At 47.8% G+C, this 15,883-nt stretch overlaps 4 protein-coding genes across 6 annotated transcripts; 2 read left to right on the top strand and 2 right to left on the bottom strand.

Moving 5' to 3' along the window:
• The first annotated feature begins 473 nt into the window (after window positions 1–473).
• On the top strand, window positions 474–5,300 carry arpc2 (actin related protein 2/3 complex, subunit 2). Its single transcript, XM_037477804.2, has 10 exons — window positions 474–722; window positions 1,848–1,882; window positions 2,028–2,140; window positions 3,231–3,276; window positions 3,535–3,721; window positions 3,818–3,911; window positions 4,047–4,173; window positions 4,257–4,357; window positions 4,492–4,592; window positions 4,934–5,300. The coding sequence occupies exons 1-10, from the start codon at window positions 649–651 to the stop codon at window positions 4,953–4,955; spliced, it is 900 nt and encodes a 299-aa protein (XP_037333701.1). The 5' UTR covers window positions 474–648; the 3' UTR covers window positions 4,956–5,300.
• LOC119221701 (keratin, type I cytoskeletal 18-like) lies at window positions 5,068–8,955 on the bottom strand. Of its 2 annotated transcripts, XM_037477750.2 has the most exons (8): window positions 8,125–8,955; window positions 7,897–7,979; window positions 7,597–7,753; window positions 7,351–7,512; window positions 7,148–7,273; window positions 6,614–6,843; window positions 6,352–6,386; window positions 5,068–5,782 (listed from the first exon to the last, which is right to left on the bottom strand). In XM_037477750.2, the coding sequence occupies exons 1-8, from the start codon at window positions 8,500–8,502 to the stop codon at window positions 5,667–5,669; spliced, it is 1,287 nt and encodes a 428-aa protein (XP_037333647.2). In that variant the 5' UTR covers window positions 8,503–8,955; the 3' UTR covers window positions 5,068–5,666. The 2 variants fall into 2 exon arrangements, with proteins under 2 accessions (XP_037333647.2, XP_037333655.2); XM_037477758.2 differs by lacking the exon at window positions 6,352–6,386.
• Window positions 8,840–12,631, top strand: LOC119221720 (intermediate filament protein ON3-like). Of its 2 annotated transcripts, none has more exons than XM_037477776.2 (9): window positions 8,840–9,025; window positions 10,291–10,499; window positions 10,668–10,728; window positions 10,866–10,961; window positions 11,076–11,240; window positions 11,327–11,452; window positions 11,531–11,751; window positions 11,837–11,862; window positions 12,236–12,631. In XM_037477776.2, exons 1-9 carry the CDS (start codon window positions 8,876–8,878, stop codon window positions 12,382–12,384), a joined length of 1,203 nt encoding a protein of 400 aa, XP_037333673.2. In that variant the 5' UTR covers window positions 8,840–8,875; the 3' UTR covers window positions 12,385–12,631. The 2 variants fall into 2 exon arrangements, with proteins under 2 accessions (XP_037333673.2, XP_037333678.2); XM_037477781.2 differs by having other exon boundaries at window positions 12,190–12,322.
• Window positions 12,632–12,861: 230 nt separating this feature from the next.
• On the bottom strand, window positions 12,862–15,350 carry LOC119221735 (G-protein coupled bile acid receptor 1). Its single transcript, XM_037477793.2, has 2 exons — window positions 15,246–15,350; window positions 12,862–14,386 (listed from the first exon to the last, which is right to left on the bottom strand). Exon 2 carries the CDS (start codon window positions 14,335–14,337, stop codon window positions 13,315–13,317), a length of 1,023 nt encoding a protein of 340 aa, XP_037333690.2. The 5' UTR covers window positions 14,338–14,386; window positions 15,246–15,350; the 3' UTR covers window positions 12,862–13,314.
• Window positions 15,351–15,883: the final 533 nt, after the last annotated feature.

Raw genomic sequence — 15,883 nt, 5'->3', positions numbered from 1 at the left:
CAAAGAACAGTAAAACATTAATTTCTATCTTGTTATTAGCCTTAAAATATTCATTAAAACAGAACACAATAAACCAAGCTACACGTAGAGGGGATTTTGTTAATACAAGCTTTTAGATAATAATAATAATATAGATAATTTATTTTTGTTTTGTCTGGCTGGATAGAGTGGATAGACCGTCTCTGCAAGGCATCTTCTGAATAGTTATGATTATGTATGCATATAGTTATGACATTTTTAGTCAATAATCTAGATACCTTTCATATTAAGAATATTTATTTGTTTTTAATTGGATCCTTTGTATGTTTGGACATTTGTTTAAGGCAAACCCGATCACAAGTAAACACGTTATTCTCCGTCGTCCTTTAAATCGGACACAGAGTCGTTTCTTTCCAATTAGTCTGCGGGAGGTCAACTACATCGTGGTCACGAGTTTTTTCTTTACAGGCAACATCGCGGGACCCCTCATCCTTTGGGGTCCTCAGTGTAAAATACGCGGAAGCGACGGGCGGAAGGAGCCTCGGCGGAAGCGGTCTGATCTGTCAAGGCAAGGGGGAAAAAAAAGAGCAGAATTTGACACAAAGAGGTTAATCCCACCAAAGAGCACCCAATTACCGCCCCTGTTGCTCGACACCGGCGTCCGCTGCCATGATCCTGTTAGAAATCAACAACCGCATCATAGAGGAGACGCTGTCGTTGAAGTTCGACGGCGCATCCAACGGGTGAGAAATCATTGTTACACCTGGCTAGCGGTGCTAACGGCAGCTAGCTTCCCCTTTAGCGGTTTGCCGAAGACGATGAAGCGGGGTGTTCGTCGAGGTTTTCGAGGCCGTTGATAGCCGCTCGGAGCTTTGTCCAAGTCGACGAGTTAGTCGCGTTTGCCGTTGAAATGGCCCCCAAAAATGAATAATGATCTAAATGGAGGATCCACCGCGAGCGGCTTTCCCTAAAACTGGGGTGTGTCTGCTCCGGCGGTGTTGTGCCACAATTCGTAAACCCAAATGGTTGTGTCACTCGTCGCAGTTATTTCCGAGTGAAGGTATCATATTATATATAGTATTTGGTATTTTTTTCTCCTGCTGATTACCACCCGCGTGTAAAATGCAACGTTTCGCGTTGCTGCATTTCAGTTAATGTGTTATTGGTTCTTCGTAAGGAACAAATCACACGCTGGGTATCTTGAAGGCCAAACTCAAGCATCCATTTTTGCATGGATTAAATCGGGATTTCACAGCAGGTGATGTTACATTTACGAAGGCGTGCAGTTGTTGAGACAGGAGAACTAAAAAAAAAAAAAAAATCACTTCCGGTGTCCTTACATTAGCTATTACGTCATGTTAATCACAGTGTAAGGACGGAGAGAAGGCGTCTGTGTTTCGAAGCCGTTGTTTCCACTCTGTAAAACCCAAACGTATAACGTATGCCCCCACGTCACCGCAGGACCCGCTAGCGAACGACCATCCTCCCTCTCTCCCCCCCCCCTCCTCAGCTTCCGCATTCTTGTAGTCAAGCTCAGTCAGGTCTGAGTAGCGTGCCGCTTGCATTCAATATTTTGCAGTGAGTAGTTAAAAAGTCCTGCAGAAACATTCCTATTTCTTTCGACGGAAAAGGCCTGAAATTAGTTTAAACAATTCTGAAAAAGTGACTCAGAATTACTCTCACTAATAATGGGTTGATTGGTTCACTAAGCATTACGTTTCATAAAATAGTGAAAGAATCGTACGACTTAAGCACAACGGAACATTACATTATGACATTAAACGCCAGCCGAGTCGTGTCATCTCAATTCTATGTGACTTGACAACATGTGGCTTCGCCCGTCTTTTAATTTAATTTTCTGCTTGCAGAACCAAACCAGAGGCCGTCGATGTGACTTTTGCAGGTGAGATTACGTAGCATGTTAGCTGGAGTTTCATTTTCAATCTTGTTCACTTTTTATATTTTATAATAAACCGGTTGCACAGGCTCAGCCAGTAATTGCTGCTAGATGGCACAAAGTGTCACTGCAATGGTCCTCTCTGCTGCAGATTTCGATGGCGTCCTGTACCACATCTCCAACCCCAATGGGGAGAAGACCAAAGTGATGGTCAGCATCTCCCTGAAGTTCTACAAGGAGCTGCAGGAGCATGGGGCTGACGAGGTAGCACACACAAACAAGACCTAAAAGATGTTCCTGTGAGCCTTCCTGCACAGAAACGGGGCCTCACAAACGCTCCGTTATGTGCGGTTTCAAATTCTAAAATCCATTTTCACCTCCGTCAGCACCAGTTTTCACACACTGTACGAACACAAGGAGCAGTGTCTGACATTATGCTGTTTTTAAAGTCCCAATCTTAGAAGTGCAAATGATTTTCTCACACTGAAAATAGATCAGTGACTTAGAGGTCAAAGGTTAATTATATAGTTATGCTTTTGACGGTTGTTTGAACACTGGTCACCGTAGCAACATGCGCTGCTGCAACCACCGCTCGTCACTGAGACGCTGGCATCTCAATCTAAATCTGATGAGATATTTTAAAAAAGCAGTATGGGGTATTGCTATGATTGCGCACACACACACACACACACACACACACACACACACACACACACACACACACACACACACACACACACACACACACACACACACCCTCCACCACAAGAGCTCTGTTGCCATGTAAGGAAGAAAGCAGCCGAGGCCTCTGGTAGAAACAGGAAGTGAGTTTGTGTGACGCACGGCAGGCGAGGAACCGCTGACTGCGAGCGTCCTGGCCGTCGTCCAGTAACTAACCCCATCGCTCCCTAAAACCTCGGGGTTAAGTGTCCCGTGATAAAAAGACATTTATAAAGCATGGGGGGGGGTGCGCGCAACTCCTTTTGGTTTCACAGTGAGGGATCTTTGGCCCCATCCCTTTGTCCCCATCATTATGCGTCCTCAAGTGTAGTCTGATTTGCATTTAACCTGCTCAGTCTTCCTCATTCCGAGCGGACAGGTGTTCATTATAGGGGAGGTTACCCTTCATGTTCCTTATACACACAATTTTTTCGCCCCTACCTTTTTATTCGTGTTGACATTTGTATCGAAAGAATTTGGAACTTCAAAGGGCCGCTGCATTTAACCGTCAAAGAGATTTGTCTCACTTGTCGTGTGAACTAAGATCTTGCTGTGGCTGTTTGTATTATTTATCTTTCTGTCTGTATTTTCTGAGAATTGAGGTGAAAATAATACGTCGTGTTTTTAATTACAGCTTCTCAAGAGGGTCTATGGGAATTTCCTGGTTTCGAACGAGGATGGTAAGCCCTCACAAAGTTACTGATTGCTTGAGATTTATAGGCAACTAACTCCTACGCAGCCACTTCTTTCCTCATTTATACACCTCCCCCCCCCCCCCCCCACCACCACCACCACCCCCTTCACTATTTGTAGTTTGGTTGTTCACGTCTTTTCTTGAATGTAACGATGTGAAGATGAAACGCGCCCGCCGACACGTCACTCGCCGTAGACCTCGTCTCATCCTCTTCTCGCCCCCTTTCTGGCGGCGCCCCTCCCAGGCTACAACGTGTCCCTCCTCTACGACCTGGACGCGCTGCCGGCCAACAAAGAGGAGGTCGTCCACCAGGCGGGCATGCTCAAGAGGAACTGCTTCGCCTCGGTGTTTGAGAAGTACTTCAAGTTCCAGGAGGAGGGCAAGGAGGGCGAGCAGAGGGCCGTGGTCCACTACCGAGACGACGAGTCCATGCAAGTGCCAATTCCGACATTTATTCAACTGCGAACGTGTGAAATGCCTCACAGGACGCCGCCTTTGAACCCCCTGACACGCGTTTTCACCTGCAGGTACCTGGAGGCCAAGAAGGACCGAGTGACTGTCGTGTTCAGCACAGTGTTCAAAGACGACGACGACGTCATCATCGGCAAGGTTTTCATGCAGGTGTGTGAGGCCACGTGTACGAAACGCAGCGAGATCATTGATTGGATACAAAAGACATCGCATCAATACGCTATTGGCACAAAGTCTGTACTGCGCCACGCGTGTGTTCTACCCCGGGGCCTGTTCCGTGTGTAGGAGTTCAAGGAGGGTCGGCGAGCGAGCCACACGGCCCCCCAGGTGCTGTTCAGCCACAGGGAGCCCCCGCTGGAGCTGAAGGACACGGACGCCGCCGTCGGGGACAACATCGGATACATCACCTTCGGTGGGTGCTTTGTCCGCTGCCCTCCCTCGTCGTTCCTCGCCTCCCGCCGCGATGCTCATGTGGGCTTTTTTTTTTTTTTCCAGTCCTGTTTCCACGTCACACCAATGCCAACGCCAGAGACAACACCATCAACCTCATCCACACCTTCAGGGACTACCTGCACTACCACATAAAGTGCTCCAAGGTCAGTTCAACCCAAGCTGGAGACCTGCTCCAGGAACTATTCAAATAGCTCCTTCGCGTTCCTTTTACAGAGGAGGGAGGTCTGCACGTGCAGCCCTTGGTTCTGGTGTTGACTATTTCCTCTTTCCTCCCAAGGCCTACATTCACACACGCATGAGGGCCAAGACGTCGGAGTTCCTCAAGGTGCTGAACCGCGCTCGGCCCGACGCCGAGAAGAAGGAGATGAAGACCATGTCGTACGTAGCCTGCTCTATTTTATTTTTGTGTCTTTATACAACTACTTTCTTGTTTGGGGTTAATTTAGCGGTGTAGCACGCCGTGTGTTTTTGTAGATGTGCGTGACTGTGCTCGCTGTGTTTTGAAGTGAGTCAGGGAGGAATTTTTTTAAACATCACCTTTGCTGATCACGTCGGCGAGTATTGCATTGTGTGTGTCTGATGATACAGAAAGATTTTATCATCTACGAATTACTTGGAACCGAAAGTGGATGTCGACCTCTACAACCGTTTCACTATCAAGTTTATCAAGAGACGAAATGTAATCGTGTTTTCAATCTGGCTCCGTTTTCTTTTTTCAGTGGAAAAACGTTCTCCCGCTGAGGCCAACAGCCCCCACCTGGTAGACACCCGCGCTACACTGAGACTCGACGCCCCCCCACCAGACAGGACTCCCCTCAATGCTCTCAACCAGCACCCAAATGCATGTCCAGTCTTTCCTTTTTATGTTTTTTTTTTTTTTTTGATTTTATGAATAACGTCGGCTCGAGATAAATGGAAACATGGGCATTCCCTGCTTTGCATAGTTAAAGAGAATTATTAGTCCTATATAAATATATATATGAATAAAAAATTGAAATTTTTGATACGATATCTTTTACTCCATTTGGTACTCTTGCTCGCCCCTCAACCATCACCATGTGATATCCATCTATTGGATGATTTCAACCCCCCCCTCCCCTGTGCTTTCATGTTGTCTGTCATTTGAAAGAATAAATCACTCTTAAAACATATAAAATGTCTCTTTATTGGCCTGTGAGAGGCATGTGGGAACTGAAAATGTGATGAACCTGTGTACTGTAAACAAAAATGAGTATGAAAAAACAAACTATTTGTGACTGCTTTCAGAATCTTTTATTTAATGCCCCCCCCCCCTCACAGTGAAAACGGGTTAGACAGCAGCAGGAGGGTAGCTTGCTGACATCAGGCTTCGGCCCTTACGGACACTTTCTTTTGCTTTTTATCTTCATCGTCCGAGGAGAAGGACGAAGAAGAGGAATTGATGTTGCATATTAAGCAATCGGTTATTCTGCATTAGGTGCTTTGGGGGGGGGCGGGGTTTTCAGAGGAAAAGCTTTCTTTCTTCATCAGAGCTTCTTCTTTCGCCTCTTCTTTCTGCTGGGGTGTCTTCTGATTAGGCATTTGGTGTTCTGGAATAAATAAGAATAAATGTGTTTAATTATATTTTACTAGAGTCTATTACTTTATAGAAAACACAGGACATCTTTTTTGTTATGATTGCTCATTACATTTATGATTCCAGGATCAAATGTTAAAACATGGTGTGTGTGTGAGATTGCATGCAGTTATAGGGGACAGTTAAGGGACACAAGAGACATGGTTTGATCCTTTATCAAACATGCTTATTTGCTCTGGCTCAGAACCAGATGTCAAGAGCAACACCTTGGCATCCTTTCTTCAGAACCAAATAAGCACGTTTCCCCCAAATTACATCTTCAAGAGATAATGAGAGATTTCAAGTTTAACTCTGTGTTCTGACGCGCTTTTACCAAGCTGGCTTTGGGGGTCAAATTCTGATCATTTAAATGCATTCTTCCTGTGTGAAATGAGCCAATTAGACAGTTTGTCATTCTGTAATTGAGCAGGAACGTTCTTGTAGATAGAGATAAACCTTTCCATCAGATCACATCACAAACACGTTGGAGTGTTTGGGATCAAATAGACTTTTTTTGATTGACGGGCTAAATCCTGAACTTACCGCTCTGCAGCGCTTCTTCTAAAGACAACTCCAAACTGTCGGGAAAAAGGAGGATGAGTATGCTAACGAGTGGCAAACAGGTACACCGTGCACCGTCCGTTCATGCTACTACTCTAAATCATGAAAAACAAGAAACGGGCCGGCTGCAGCTTCGATACGTCTGTACCCAACGACATAACTTAATCTGAGCCAATGGGCTGCATCTAAAGCTATGACATCATACAGTCCTTGCGTGGTGTCTCTGAGGCCCCGCTGTCCTCACCTCTCCGGTTCAGCAGTGGGGTCATGCATCAGCTCATGGTACTTTCTCATTTCCTCCTCTAGCTCCATCTTCACACACAGCAGGTTGTGGTTGCTTTTCATGTGGCGCTCCAACTGGGTCTTGGCATCCGTTAGCTCCGCCTCCAGGCGCCGTATTACCTTGTTGAGAGGCCCCAGGCGCTGATTGTACTCCCCTTTGACACTGTTCAGGGCCTCTTCCAGATTGTTGATCTGAAAAAAAAGAGACAGAGATGAGTTTTTTAAACCTTTTTGGGGGGATTCTGTGTCCAAAATCTAAACAAATATTTCACGGTGACCCTGCGCCTTTTAAAACGGTGTCAGTGACACGGTTTAAGAATTTGCCTGTCTTAAAGAACCAGGTTTACGGGGTAATGACAAGGCAGTCAGGGATGCTTTCAAGTTTTATCATTTTTACTCTGATTTTACTGCAGTTGACCATACGACAAACTTTCCTGAGTTTTGCAAAGGCTGTAAAGTAATTATTTAAGAACCAAAAAGGCCGCTGTGTGGTTACCTTGCTTTGGATACCCTGGATCTTAATTTCCACTGATCTTTTCTGTGAGAGCAGTTCCTTGAGCTCTGACTTTGCAGAATTCAACTCCTCATCGTTTTGGTCCACCACCACTTTGAGGTTTTTAAACTGGAGAGGGAAAAGAGAAGAATGGTGAGAAGAACCATGGGGATGGACTGAAGGGAATCTGTATTTAGGTAGCGTACCTTTCTTTGGTACCAATCATTGGTTTCCTTCATGTTCTTCTCGGACATCTTTTCGTACTTGATGCGAATCTTGTTAACAATCTCACTGAGGTCCATGCATGAAGACTCAATCTCCACCTTTACCTCGGAGAGCTTGATCTTCTCAAGCAGGTCCCCCACCTCCTACAAGAGCATCAAGTTTGCATGAGATTTCCCAAAATGCAATTTTGTGATACATTCTCAGAGTGCGTTTGTGTCAAGTCTCACGTCTTTGTGTTCATTCTCGAGACGAGCGAGCTCCTCCTTCAACAGATCGATCTCATTCTTTTTCTGCGTGTGGTCCAGCTTTGTGTCTTCAATGGCGTCCTTCAGGTCCGCCAACTCTTTTTCTAATTCTTTCTTTACCTTTATCTCATCGTCCAGCCTGCATACAGGGAGAGGAACCACAACAACAATGAGGCACACAAACAGCCGGAGAAAATAAATAAAGTTGACTGAACTACCTCTTTCACTTTTTAAAATGTTTTACAATTATTTTCCCAAAATGAAAATTTGCACTCGACTCACTTTTTCTTGAAGTCTGTGTTGGCCAGTTTGGTGTTTTCAATCTGAAGCAGAAGCTTGCCGTTGTCCTTGGTGATGTCTTTTATCTACAAATGCATTGTATTACCACTATTATTGTTAGTTGGAGACAATCATTTACATCTAAATACATAATGCATTTTGTCATACATTCTGACAAGATTCATGCATGCAAAAATGTAAAAAAAAACATTTGTAGTAGTGAGAACCAACCTGCTTCTTGAGATCATCCAGAGGTTTCTCAACCTCATCCCAGTCGCGTCCATTGGCTGCTTTCCTGTTGGCCAAAAGATCATCGATCTCTTTCGCCAGTTCTTCGTTGTCCTTCTCCAGCTGCCCCACCCGGTTCAGGTACTCCGACAGCCGTTCGTTCAGACCATGCATAGTACGCTTGTCGTCCGCGGGTTCCGCGGGGGCCGCGGGGGCGGGCGCGTGGTCGACCACGTCGCGGGCCGGTGGAGCGACGGGGCCGGCGTTTCTCCCCGGCTCGCTGCGCAGCGCGTTGCGCAGCCCCTCCAGGGTCGACACGGAGGCCCTGGAGCCCCTTCCCCCGGCTCCACCGAACATGCTGGCGGCGGTGTTTGAAGGCATGACAGCTGCTGCTGGATGAGAGGCGGCTGAACGACGGGACGGTGTTTTGTGACTGGAGAGTCGCGCAAGTGATGGAGACGGGCGGGCATTCTGCCTTTATACCTGGCGTTTACGCAAACTATCGGCCCCTCGTGACGGCACCGCTCGTGGACAAACTGGTTCGCACTCAAAATTCTAGTTTTTCATGTTATTGTTTTTCATTTGTTTCACTGTTACTCCTGCCCGTGTCACCTCTCGATTGGACGCACGGCACATTCTGGGGAGGGGATGGGTGGTCCCTGTCAACTTTAAAAGCAGGTGATCCGGAGAGCGGTGCCATTCTGCCCTCACCGGTTGAACCTACAGGTGCCATCCATCTGCTCCAAGCCGCACTATGTCCAACCCAAGAGATTACAGCAGCCAGTCCTACTCCCCCGGTAACAAGGCACCGGCCAAGAGCTCCCCGCCCGACATGTCGGACAAGTCCAAGGAGAAGGACGCCATGGTTGGACTCAACGACCAGTTCGTCAGGTTGATTAACAAGGTGTGTGAATTACATCTCCCTATTATTTGTTAGAACCCGTTCAATTAATTAAATGGTTTATTTTGCCCTTTATTTGCAGTTTTAAAAAATCCATAAAAAATAATTAAATGTAATGACGTTTATTATAACAATATATGAGCAGGGCATTAACTAAAATGTTTTTCAGTGGGCTATAAAATATATTTGATTTTATTTATTTGTTGTGTCAATTTGCCATTTCCTTCACTCATTTGAACCAACTGCAAATGTCACACTCAGTCCATACGAACAAAACGACATCAAAACACAAATGGACAAAAATGCATTGTTTAGTGTAATTTGTCAAAAACCCCGTTTCCAATCCGGGAACAAGACATCCGTAAACAAACATTGTAACCAGAGCCCATGAAAAGTGTCTCGTTGTGCCCGCTTCACCTCGTGCGTGCTAAGCATTGGAGGAGCATGTGGGGCGCCACCTTGTGGAGAATGTTGTGACTTTCATTCAGAGACCATCGCGTCAACGTAACCTGAAATACATCACTGCGAATGCGTTGTTGCTTTTGTTGAGGTACGTTGGGTGCGCGGGGGGCGGGTTTTACGTGGAAAACCCAGACGTGACACTATTTTACTACGTCACGTGTTAAGCTAACGTTCATTTAGTACACAGTTGAGCAGTTAACTTACCTTTTTCTCCTCAACTCGTTGGTATGCTGCTCTGTTGTTGACCGTCTCCTCCGGATGACACGAAAACACGTCATGTAGCCGACAAGCTAACGTTAGCAGGTTAGCCATTTTATCACTGACAAATTATTCCAGGTGTTATTTGTAACCAGCGGTTTTTGGCTTATAACACTATTCCATTGCCGGTGGGCAACGAGTTCTTTAGTATAAAGTTTTTCTCCGCCAAAACGAACTACTAAAAAGGTCCCATAGAAGAAAACCCACATTAATTCACGGTAACCGCTGTTGCAATCTTTAAACTAAACTAACGGCTGCCAATTGCGAGCAAATGACGACAGCGGCAAGCAGCCAATCAAATTGCAGCAGGGAAACTGAAACGTTGAGCTCGCGCACCAGTGACTTCGTGGGCAAGTGCAATTAAAACGTCACAATTAAATGAATATACCTTTGTGATATAATGACAACAAAACTTGGGTTACATATTTAGAAATGGCATTTTGTATTAACACCAAATAATCCTTATTACACATCATTATTGGCTTTTAATTCTTTTCATTTTCACCCACACACACACACACGTTTGTCATTGTCTGTCTCTGTCTCAGGTGAAACACCTGGAGGATGAGAAGAAAATCCTTGCCACTAAGCTGGACATCCTCAAGGACCAGGGCCACTATGAGGGAAAAGTTGACGACATCGTCAGGCAGGTGAAGAACGAGCTGAAGCAGCAGGTTGACGAATTGCGCCGCGACCAAGACAAACTGAAGGAGGAGCTGCTGCAGAACCAGGAGGAGGTGGACGACACCAAGATGAGGTCAGTACGTCACGGCCACGCTGTTTAGGGTTGCATCAACTTTCAATATGTCCTTATTTGGGTGCAAATGTGTTAATTGAACGGAATTTTCACTGTTTTCCACAGCCGCGAACAAAGTGTAACTCCCGTGAACTTGTTTTCAATTTTTATGCTTTCTATTGGTTTCAGGTTGGAGGAGGAGATAGCAAATAAAGCTGACCTGGAGAATGAGTTTGTCATCAACAAAAAGGTATTTTCATGCTGCATATTCATTCAACCTTTTACAAACAGTGTCATTTTAGAATTGCAGGCACTCGACACATTCATACAGTGAATACATAGTCTGCTTTGTGGAAATGATGTCTGCTCTGTATGCGTCACGTGCAGGTGGCTGATGATGGTCACTTGGAGTCAGTGGACCTGGCTCTGGAGCTGGAGGACCTGTTGGGGAAACTGGACTTCCTCAGGGTCGGCCACGATGAGGTAAATAAGTGGTTTGTTTGTTTTCTCTCTCTCGCTCTCACCATCGCTGTCAAGCGACAACCCGGTTGCCCCAAAGGAGACGTTTTGCAATTGAACTCTATGGTGCCACTGCAGGAACTCAAGGAGCTGGAGTCGCTCGTCCATAATGAGAAGGTGGTCCTCCCCGACGACAGAAACCGGGGTCTGGACATGGACGAGATCGTCGCCGGGTTCGAGGTTCAGTACGCCAACATGACCGCCCGCACCAGGGCCGAAGCCGAGAAGTGGAACCAGAATAAGGTGAGGAGAAGGGAGATTCTTTCTTGAAGTTACCAAGAGACAGAAGTTTCCTAGACATGGCGAAATGTGCCCGTCTCCCCCCTCAGATGGAGGCCCTGGTCTTAACGGCGGGACAGCGTGAGAAGGACTTGCGCGACTTGAAGAGGGAGATCTCGGACTTGGTCCGCATCATCCAGCGGCTCCACGGCGACGCCGAGGCCCTCCAGAGAAAGGTTGGGACCACACAGATGAACACACTGCCGGAGTTCATTTGTCCCCGGGCCGCTGATGTTCTCCGTGTCTTCTGGCAGGAACAGTCCCTGCGGAATGACGTCGTCGTCTTGAGGAATGAAGGGGACGAGAAGCTGGAGAGGGCTCGTGATGACATTGGCCAGCTGCAGGAGGCCCTGCGGCGGGCCAAGGAAGACCTGGGCTTACAGCTGCGCGAGCACCAGGAGCTGATGAACCTGAAGCTGGCCCTGGACATCGAGATCGCCACCTACCGCAAGCTGCTGGAGGGCGAGGAGGAGAGGTATGTGAGGTCACCTGGCTGTTTGTTTCCACCGCGACCGACATCCACGGGACTAATCCACCGTCTCTGCTTCCTCCCCCTGAAGAATGAACTACTTGATGCGCAACGCAGGTGAGAACCGTTTAGTTACTTCCTCCGGATTTGGGGACTTCAAATTACCACAAATTAATTTAATGTAATTGTCTTCTATTCTGCAAATTGATTTGTGACCCCCCTTTGGTCTTCTCATCCAATCTACTCGTGTGCTACTCGCCCGCCTTTGACTGTAAAATAAAATGGGTGAAAGTAGGAAAACTGTAACTGAGGAACAGAAAGACAAGAGTCCACATGGGATTTGATAAATGCAAAATCAAGCCTTCCATCTCGTAAATGCAGATCAACATTCTCATGACTAATTCCTCTAAAATCACGCTAAAATCAAACCTCTCTTCCGCTCAGATTTCTAAAAACAAACAAACCAATCCCAGTGCTTACTTGCATTCAGAAGTCCACCCGCCAGAGAAGAAACAAGCCCGAGACCCCCCCCCCGCTGTCCCGGCGGACCACTCCCTTTTCAAGAAATTGCTGCTGATCCGGGTGCAGGTGGAGAAAGGCCGAGTCGTGTCCGAAAGCTCCCACTACGCTGAAGATTGAGCGTCCGTGTCCATCGCCCCCCTCTGCCTGCAGCACCACAGCAGATCCGCAGAGAAATGTGAAAGAAAAAAATGCAGCAGACCTCCGTTGAGTCATCGTGAAAGTGGCTTTAAATGCAGTCATCATGACTCCATCCCTAAGGCTTGTTGGCAGGTGCGGCATTTTTCCTCGAATGAATGCTTTAAAAACTGGAGACGTTTGTTTGTGTCAAGCTGTGTTTTTAAAAATAAATCTTCTCGTATCTTTGTCTCATGTTCCCGGTGTGTGTTTGTTTCTTTCCGCTTTCTTGCGATTCTTCTCACGTTATCTTTATATCACTAAAGGTTTTCCAAGTGAGGCGAACAATGAAATGAGGAATGTGTGGCTCGGCTTTTCGGTTCTCGTGGAGATAACGTTCATGAGAATCCCAGGAGGCCGGAACCTGCGTGCTGGAGATCTCTTTTCCTTCACGTGCGAATGATCACAAGGAAACCGGAGTCAGCATCAGAGTTTACTGTCAAATACTTAGATTCAAGCACAGTTAATAAATAAAGCGTCACGAAGAACACGTCTGCCCTCTTATTCATTTACATAAACACACAGAGAGTCCAGACACTATGGGAAGTCCTCCAGTGATGTCAACCTTCTCCAGCGACACAGTGTCACCTGACCTGATGATATCTCATCCCTCCTCATTTAATTGGATCAAAGTCTCTTTTTCCACCCACGCACTGTACACTCACTCCTCCCGATTTGGGGAAACAAATTGCACAGCATGTTTTCCGTTATAGATCTTTCGACAAACCCCATCAAACGGTCACGCTGAGAAATTTATTCGATTATTTTTGTGGGCCATGATGAAAATGTAAAGGACCGTTTTATCACTTGTGCCGGTAAAACTTAAGAGAACTAAATTGTGAGGAAACATTGTTTCCTGCAGGTTCATCTTTGCTAAACATTCCCCACTGTTTCCTCCGACCGCCCCCCCCTCCCCCGCCCTTGACCCTTGCACCATCTGTCCCGGGCTCTGCGGAGGAGCGTGCAGGCGGGCTCCGTGTACTGCCTGTTGGCGAGGCCGAGCACCAGCGGCACCACCGCCACGCTGCCGACGCCGGCGCACGACAGCGCGATGTGCGTGGTGGAGCTCCACCTGGTGTCGCTGATCAAGAACGCGATGCACACGTGCATGTAGATGAGCTGCGGCACCCAGCACGCCAGGAAGGTCACCGACACGGCCGCCACGCAGCGCGCGTAGCGCAGGTTCAGCCTGTGCTCGCGGTCCGAGGCCCGGCGGCCCCGCTCCAGCGAGCGATGGAGGCGGCAGATGTCCCTCAGCTGGCCCCGGGTGATCCACAGGACGCGGCCGGTCATGCCGCCGATGGCCAGTATGGCGGGCAGGACCAGCCCGTACACCTCCAGGTAGATGAACGCGTTGGGGAACACCCGCCTGTACGAGCAGCACGCGGTTCGGTTCGGCGGGCAGCTCGAAGGGGCCGTCGCGTTTGGGCCGCTCGCCGTCCAGTTGTTCCAGCCGAAGGCCGGGAGGGAGGCGTACAGCAGCGGCGGCGCCCACACCGCGAGCAGCGCCAGCGGGAAGCTGCGGTGCATCCACAAGTTGCCGTAATGCAAGGGGTCGACGATGCAGATGTAGCGCTCATAGTGCACCATCACCAGGTTGAAAAGGAACGCCAGGAAGAGGAAGTTTGGGAAAAAGTGAGCCACCAGGCAGGAGCCCGAGCTCAACTCCCGGTTCAGGCCCATCAGGGGGATGAAAGGCAGCGCCACGCCGGTGCACAGGTCCGCCACCAGCAGGCTGAGGAAGAGGTAGTTGGGCGTGTTGTGGAGCCGGCGGTTCCAGGCTATGCCCAGGATGATGACCAGGTTGGCCAAGACGATGCAGGTCGACAGCGGCACGGTGATGGCGTAGATGAGCTGCTCCCTGGAGAGCAGAGGGCGGGAGTCGTTGCGGTCCATGGCGGGTCAAGGCACGGCTACCTTGCAGAGGGGGGGCGCGGGGGAGAAGCTGTAGGGAAGAGAAGAGGCGTGAAATGTCAACATCTGGAGAACCTTTCCCGAGGAAATGCCATTGAGGAGAGATGGAAAATGAGATTGGATCTCAGGAAAAGAATGCGGAAACCTCTTGAAGAGAGGTAAACATTTTAGTGGGGATCAAGCAAAGCGGCCTTTCAAACTCCAATCCTCCAAGAGAGAAGCCTTCTTTGTTGAATTAAAGATACTTATATTCCTTAAAATATCACATGCTGTCACCTCTTAAACAAATGTAACGTTTGTTAGCTGACAGCCAGGATTAGAGCATGCGTTTACGGGCCTGAGGACTCACTTACACTCAACCTGGCGTCTGTTTTACGTCCTGGAGGTCACTCGACATGCGTGACCTTCATGGTTGTTGGTTTCAGGTCATTGGATCATCTCACATTGTACAATAAACCATCATTTAACCCTAACCCTTTTATAAACAGACTCTAATGTGTCACGTTATTGTTTGCACTGCAGCTGCTCATGTGCATGACCGCCATCTTACAAATACTTTCGGCAAAATGTCCGCATTTTTAATGTCCACTAACATACAATTGGCTAAAAAGCTCAAAAAAGGGAATTTAAATGGTATTACGGTCCTGTGCAATAGATACAGCCCAAAAAGGCTCTGCAGAAGGTGAACAAATTGGGTTTACTTCCATTGCTGTTATTTCGATAAACCCCGCCCCTTTTTGGCAAAGATACTTATATAACAGAGCTTCTTAACATTAAAATGATTTAAACCAGTAGAAATGTTTCTATTTAAAGTTAATCTCCAGAATTATGTAAAAATACGTTACAAAGAACCACATACTTTTGAAGAATCAAACAAAAAAAACGTTCACCTCTTTCCTGGCGCAGTCCGGTCATGTATTCTTTGGCAAAGTGAAGACGTTTCCTATCCCTCTCCGGATGACCTCCACCCGGTTCCCTCGGCATCTCACACTGATCCCGCCTTCAACACCCCCCCCACACACACACACACACACGCACCAAAGCAGCTTCCCCTCCTTCTTTGTGTAAGAATCACCACACAGCAGCATCAGTGCAAACTGACCAGCAGCCATGCAGCCTCCTCTCTGTGTGCCTTTAAAGGGGAAGTGCACACTGCTGCGTGTGGTGGTCTCACCCCCCTCTCCCCCCCCCCGGGACTGCCGCTCCACGCCCACGGACCGGGAGGATGATGGAGAACGCCGAGGACGTTCCTGGGTAACATCAGCAGGCTTCCCGGGGGCCTCCCACGAGGGTCTGATGGTCGTGACCTTTGGGGAGTTTTTCCTGTGCCGATGTGAGTGTTTCGGGACAGAGGATGTTGCATGTGTACAGACTTGCGATTTTGGGCTATACAAAATAAAATGAATTGAATTGAGGGAGACCTCAGGTAGAGAAGCGAGGGAGCAACGACACAGCTGTTAGTGTCCTTCCCACTGATGCATATTTCCTCCGGCCTCCAAGAGGTTTACAATGTTTAAGCTGTCCCAGC

Source organism: Pungitius pungitius, chromosome 3 (genome assembly GCF_949316345.1).
Source record: "Pungitius pungitius chromosome 3, fPunPun2.1, whole genome shotgun sequence".
In the NCBI taxonomy this organism is placed as follows: Eukaryota; Metazoa; Chordata; class Actinopteri; order Perciformes; family Gasterosteidae; genus Pungitius; species Pungitius pungitius.
Note: the sequence above shows the minus strand (reverse complement) of the source record. Positions and strands in the feature narration are given on the sequence as shown.

What these genes read in the sequence shown, in the direction of transcription:
- LOC119221735 (XM_037477793.2), bottom strand. Translation starts at nt 14,337, where the DNA reads ATGGACCGCAACGACTCCCGCCCTCTGCTCTCCAGGGAGCAGCTCATC.
- LOC119221701 (XM_037477750.2), bottom strand. Translation starts at nt 8,502, where the DNA reads ATGCCTTCAAACACCGCCGCCAGCATGTTCGGTGGAGCCGGGGGAAGG. An exon ending in AACACAGACTTCAAGAAAAA is followed by an intron (nt 7,754 to 7,896) that starts GTGAGTCGAGTG and finishes CCCTGTATGCAG; the next exon opens with GCTGGACGATGAGATAAAGG. An exon ending in AGAAGAAGCGCTGCAGAGCG is followed by an intron (nt 5,783 to 6,351) that starts GTAAGTTCAGGA and finishes TATTTATTCCAG; the next exon opens with AACACCAAATGCCTAATCAG.
- LOC119221720 (XM_037477776.2), top strand. Translation starts at nt 8,876, where the DNA reads ATGTCCAACCCAAGAGATTACAGCAGCCAGTCCTACTCCCCCGGTAAC. An exon ending in TCGTCAGGTTGATTAACAAG is followed by an intron (nt 9,026 to 10,290) that starts GTGTGTGAATTA and finishes TCTCTGTCTCAG; the next exon opens with GTGAAACACCTGGAGGATGA. An exon ending in CTACTTGATGCGCAACGCAG is followed by an intron (nt 11,863 to 12,235) that starts GTGAGAACCGTT and finishes ACTTGCATTCAG; the next exon opens with AAGTCCACCCGCCAGAGAAG.
- arpc2 (XM_037477804.2), top strand. Translation starts at nt 649, where the DNA reads ATGATCCTGTTAGAAATCAACAACCGCATCATAGAGGAGACGCTGTCG. An exon ending in AGGAGCATGGGGCTGACGAG is followed by an intron (nt 2,141 to 3,230) that starts GTAGCACACACA and finishes TTTTAATTACAG; the next exon opens with CTTCTCAAGAGGGTCTATGG. An exon ending in TCGGCAAGGTTTTCATGCAG is followed by an intron (nt 3,912 to 4,046) that starts GTGTGTGAGGCC and finishes TTCCGTGTGTAG; the next exon opens with GAGTTCAAGGAGGGTCGGCG.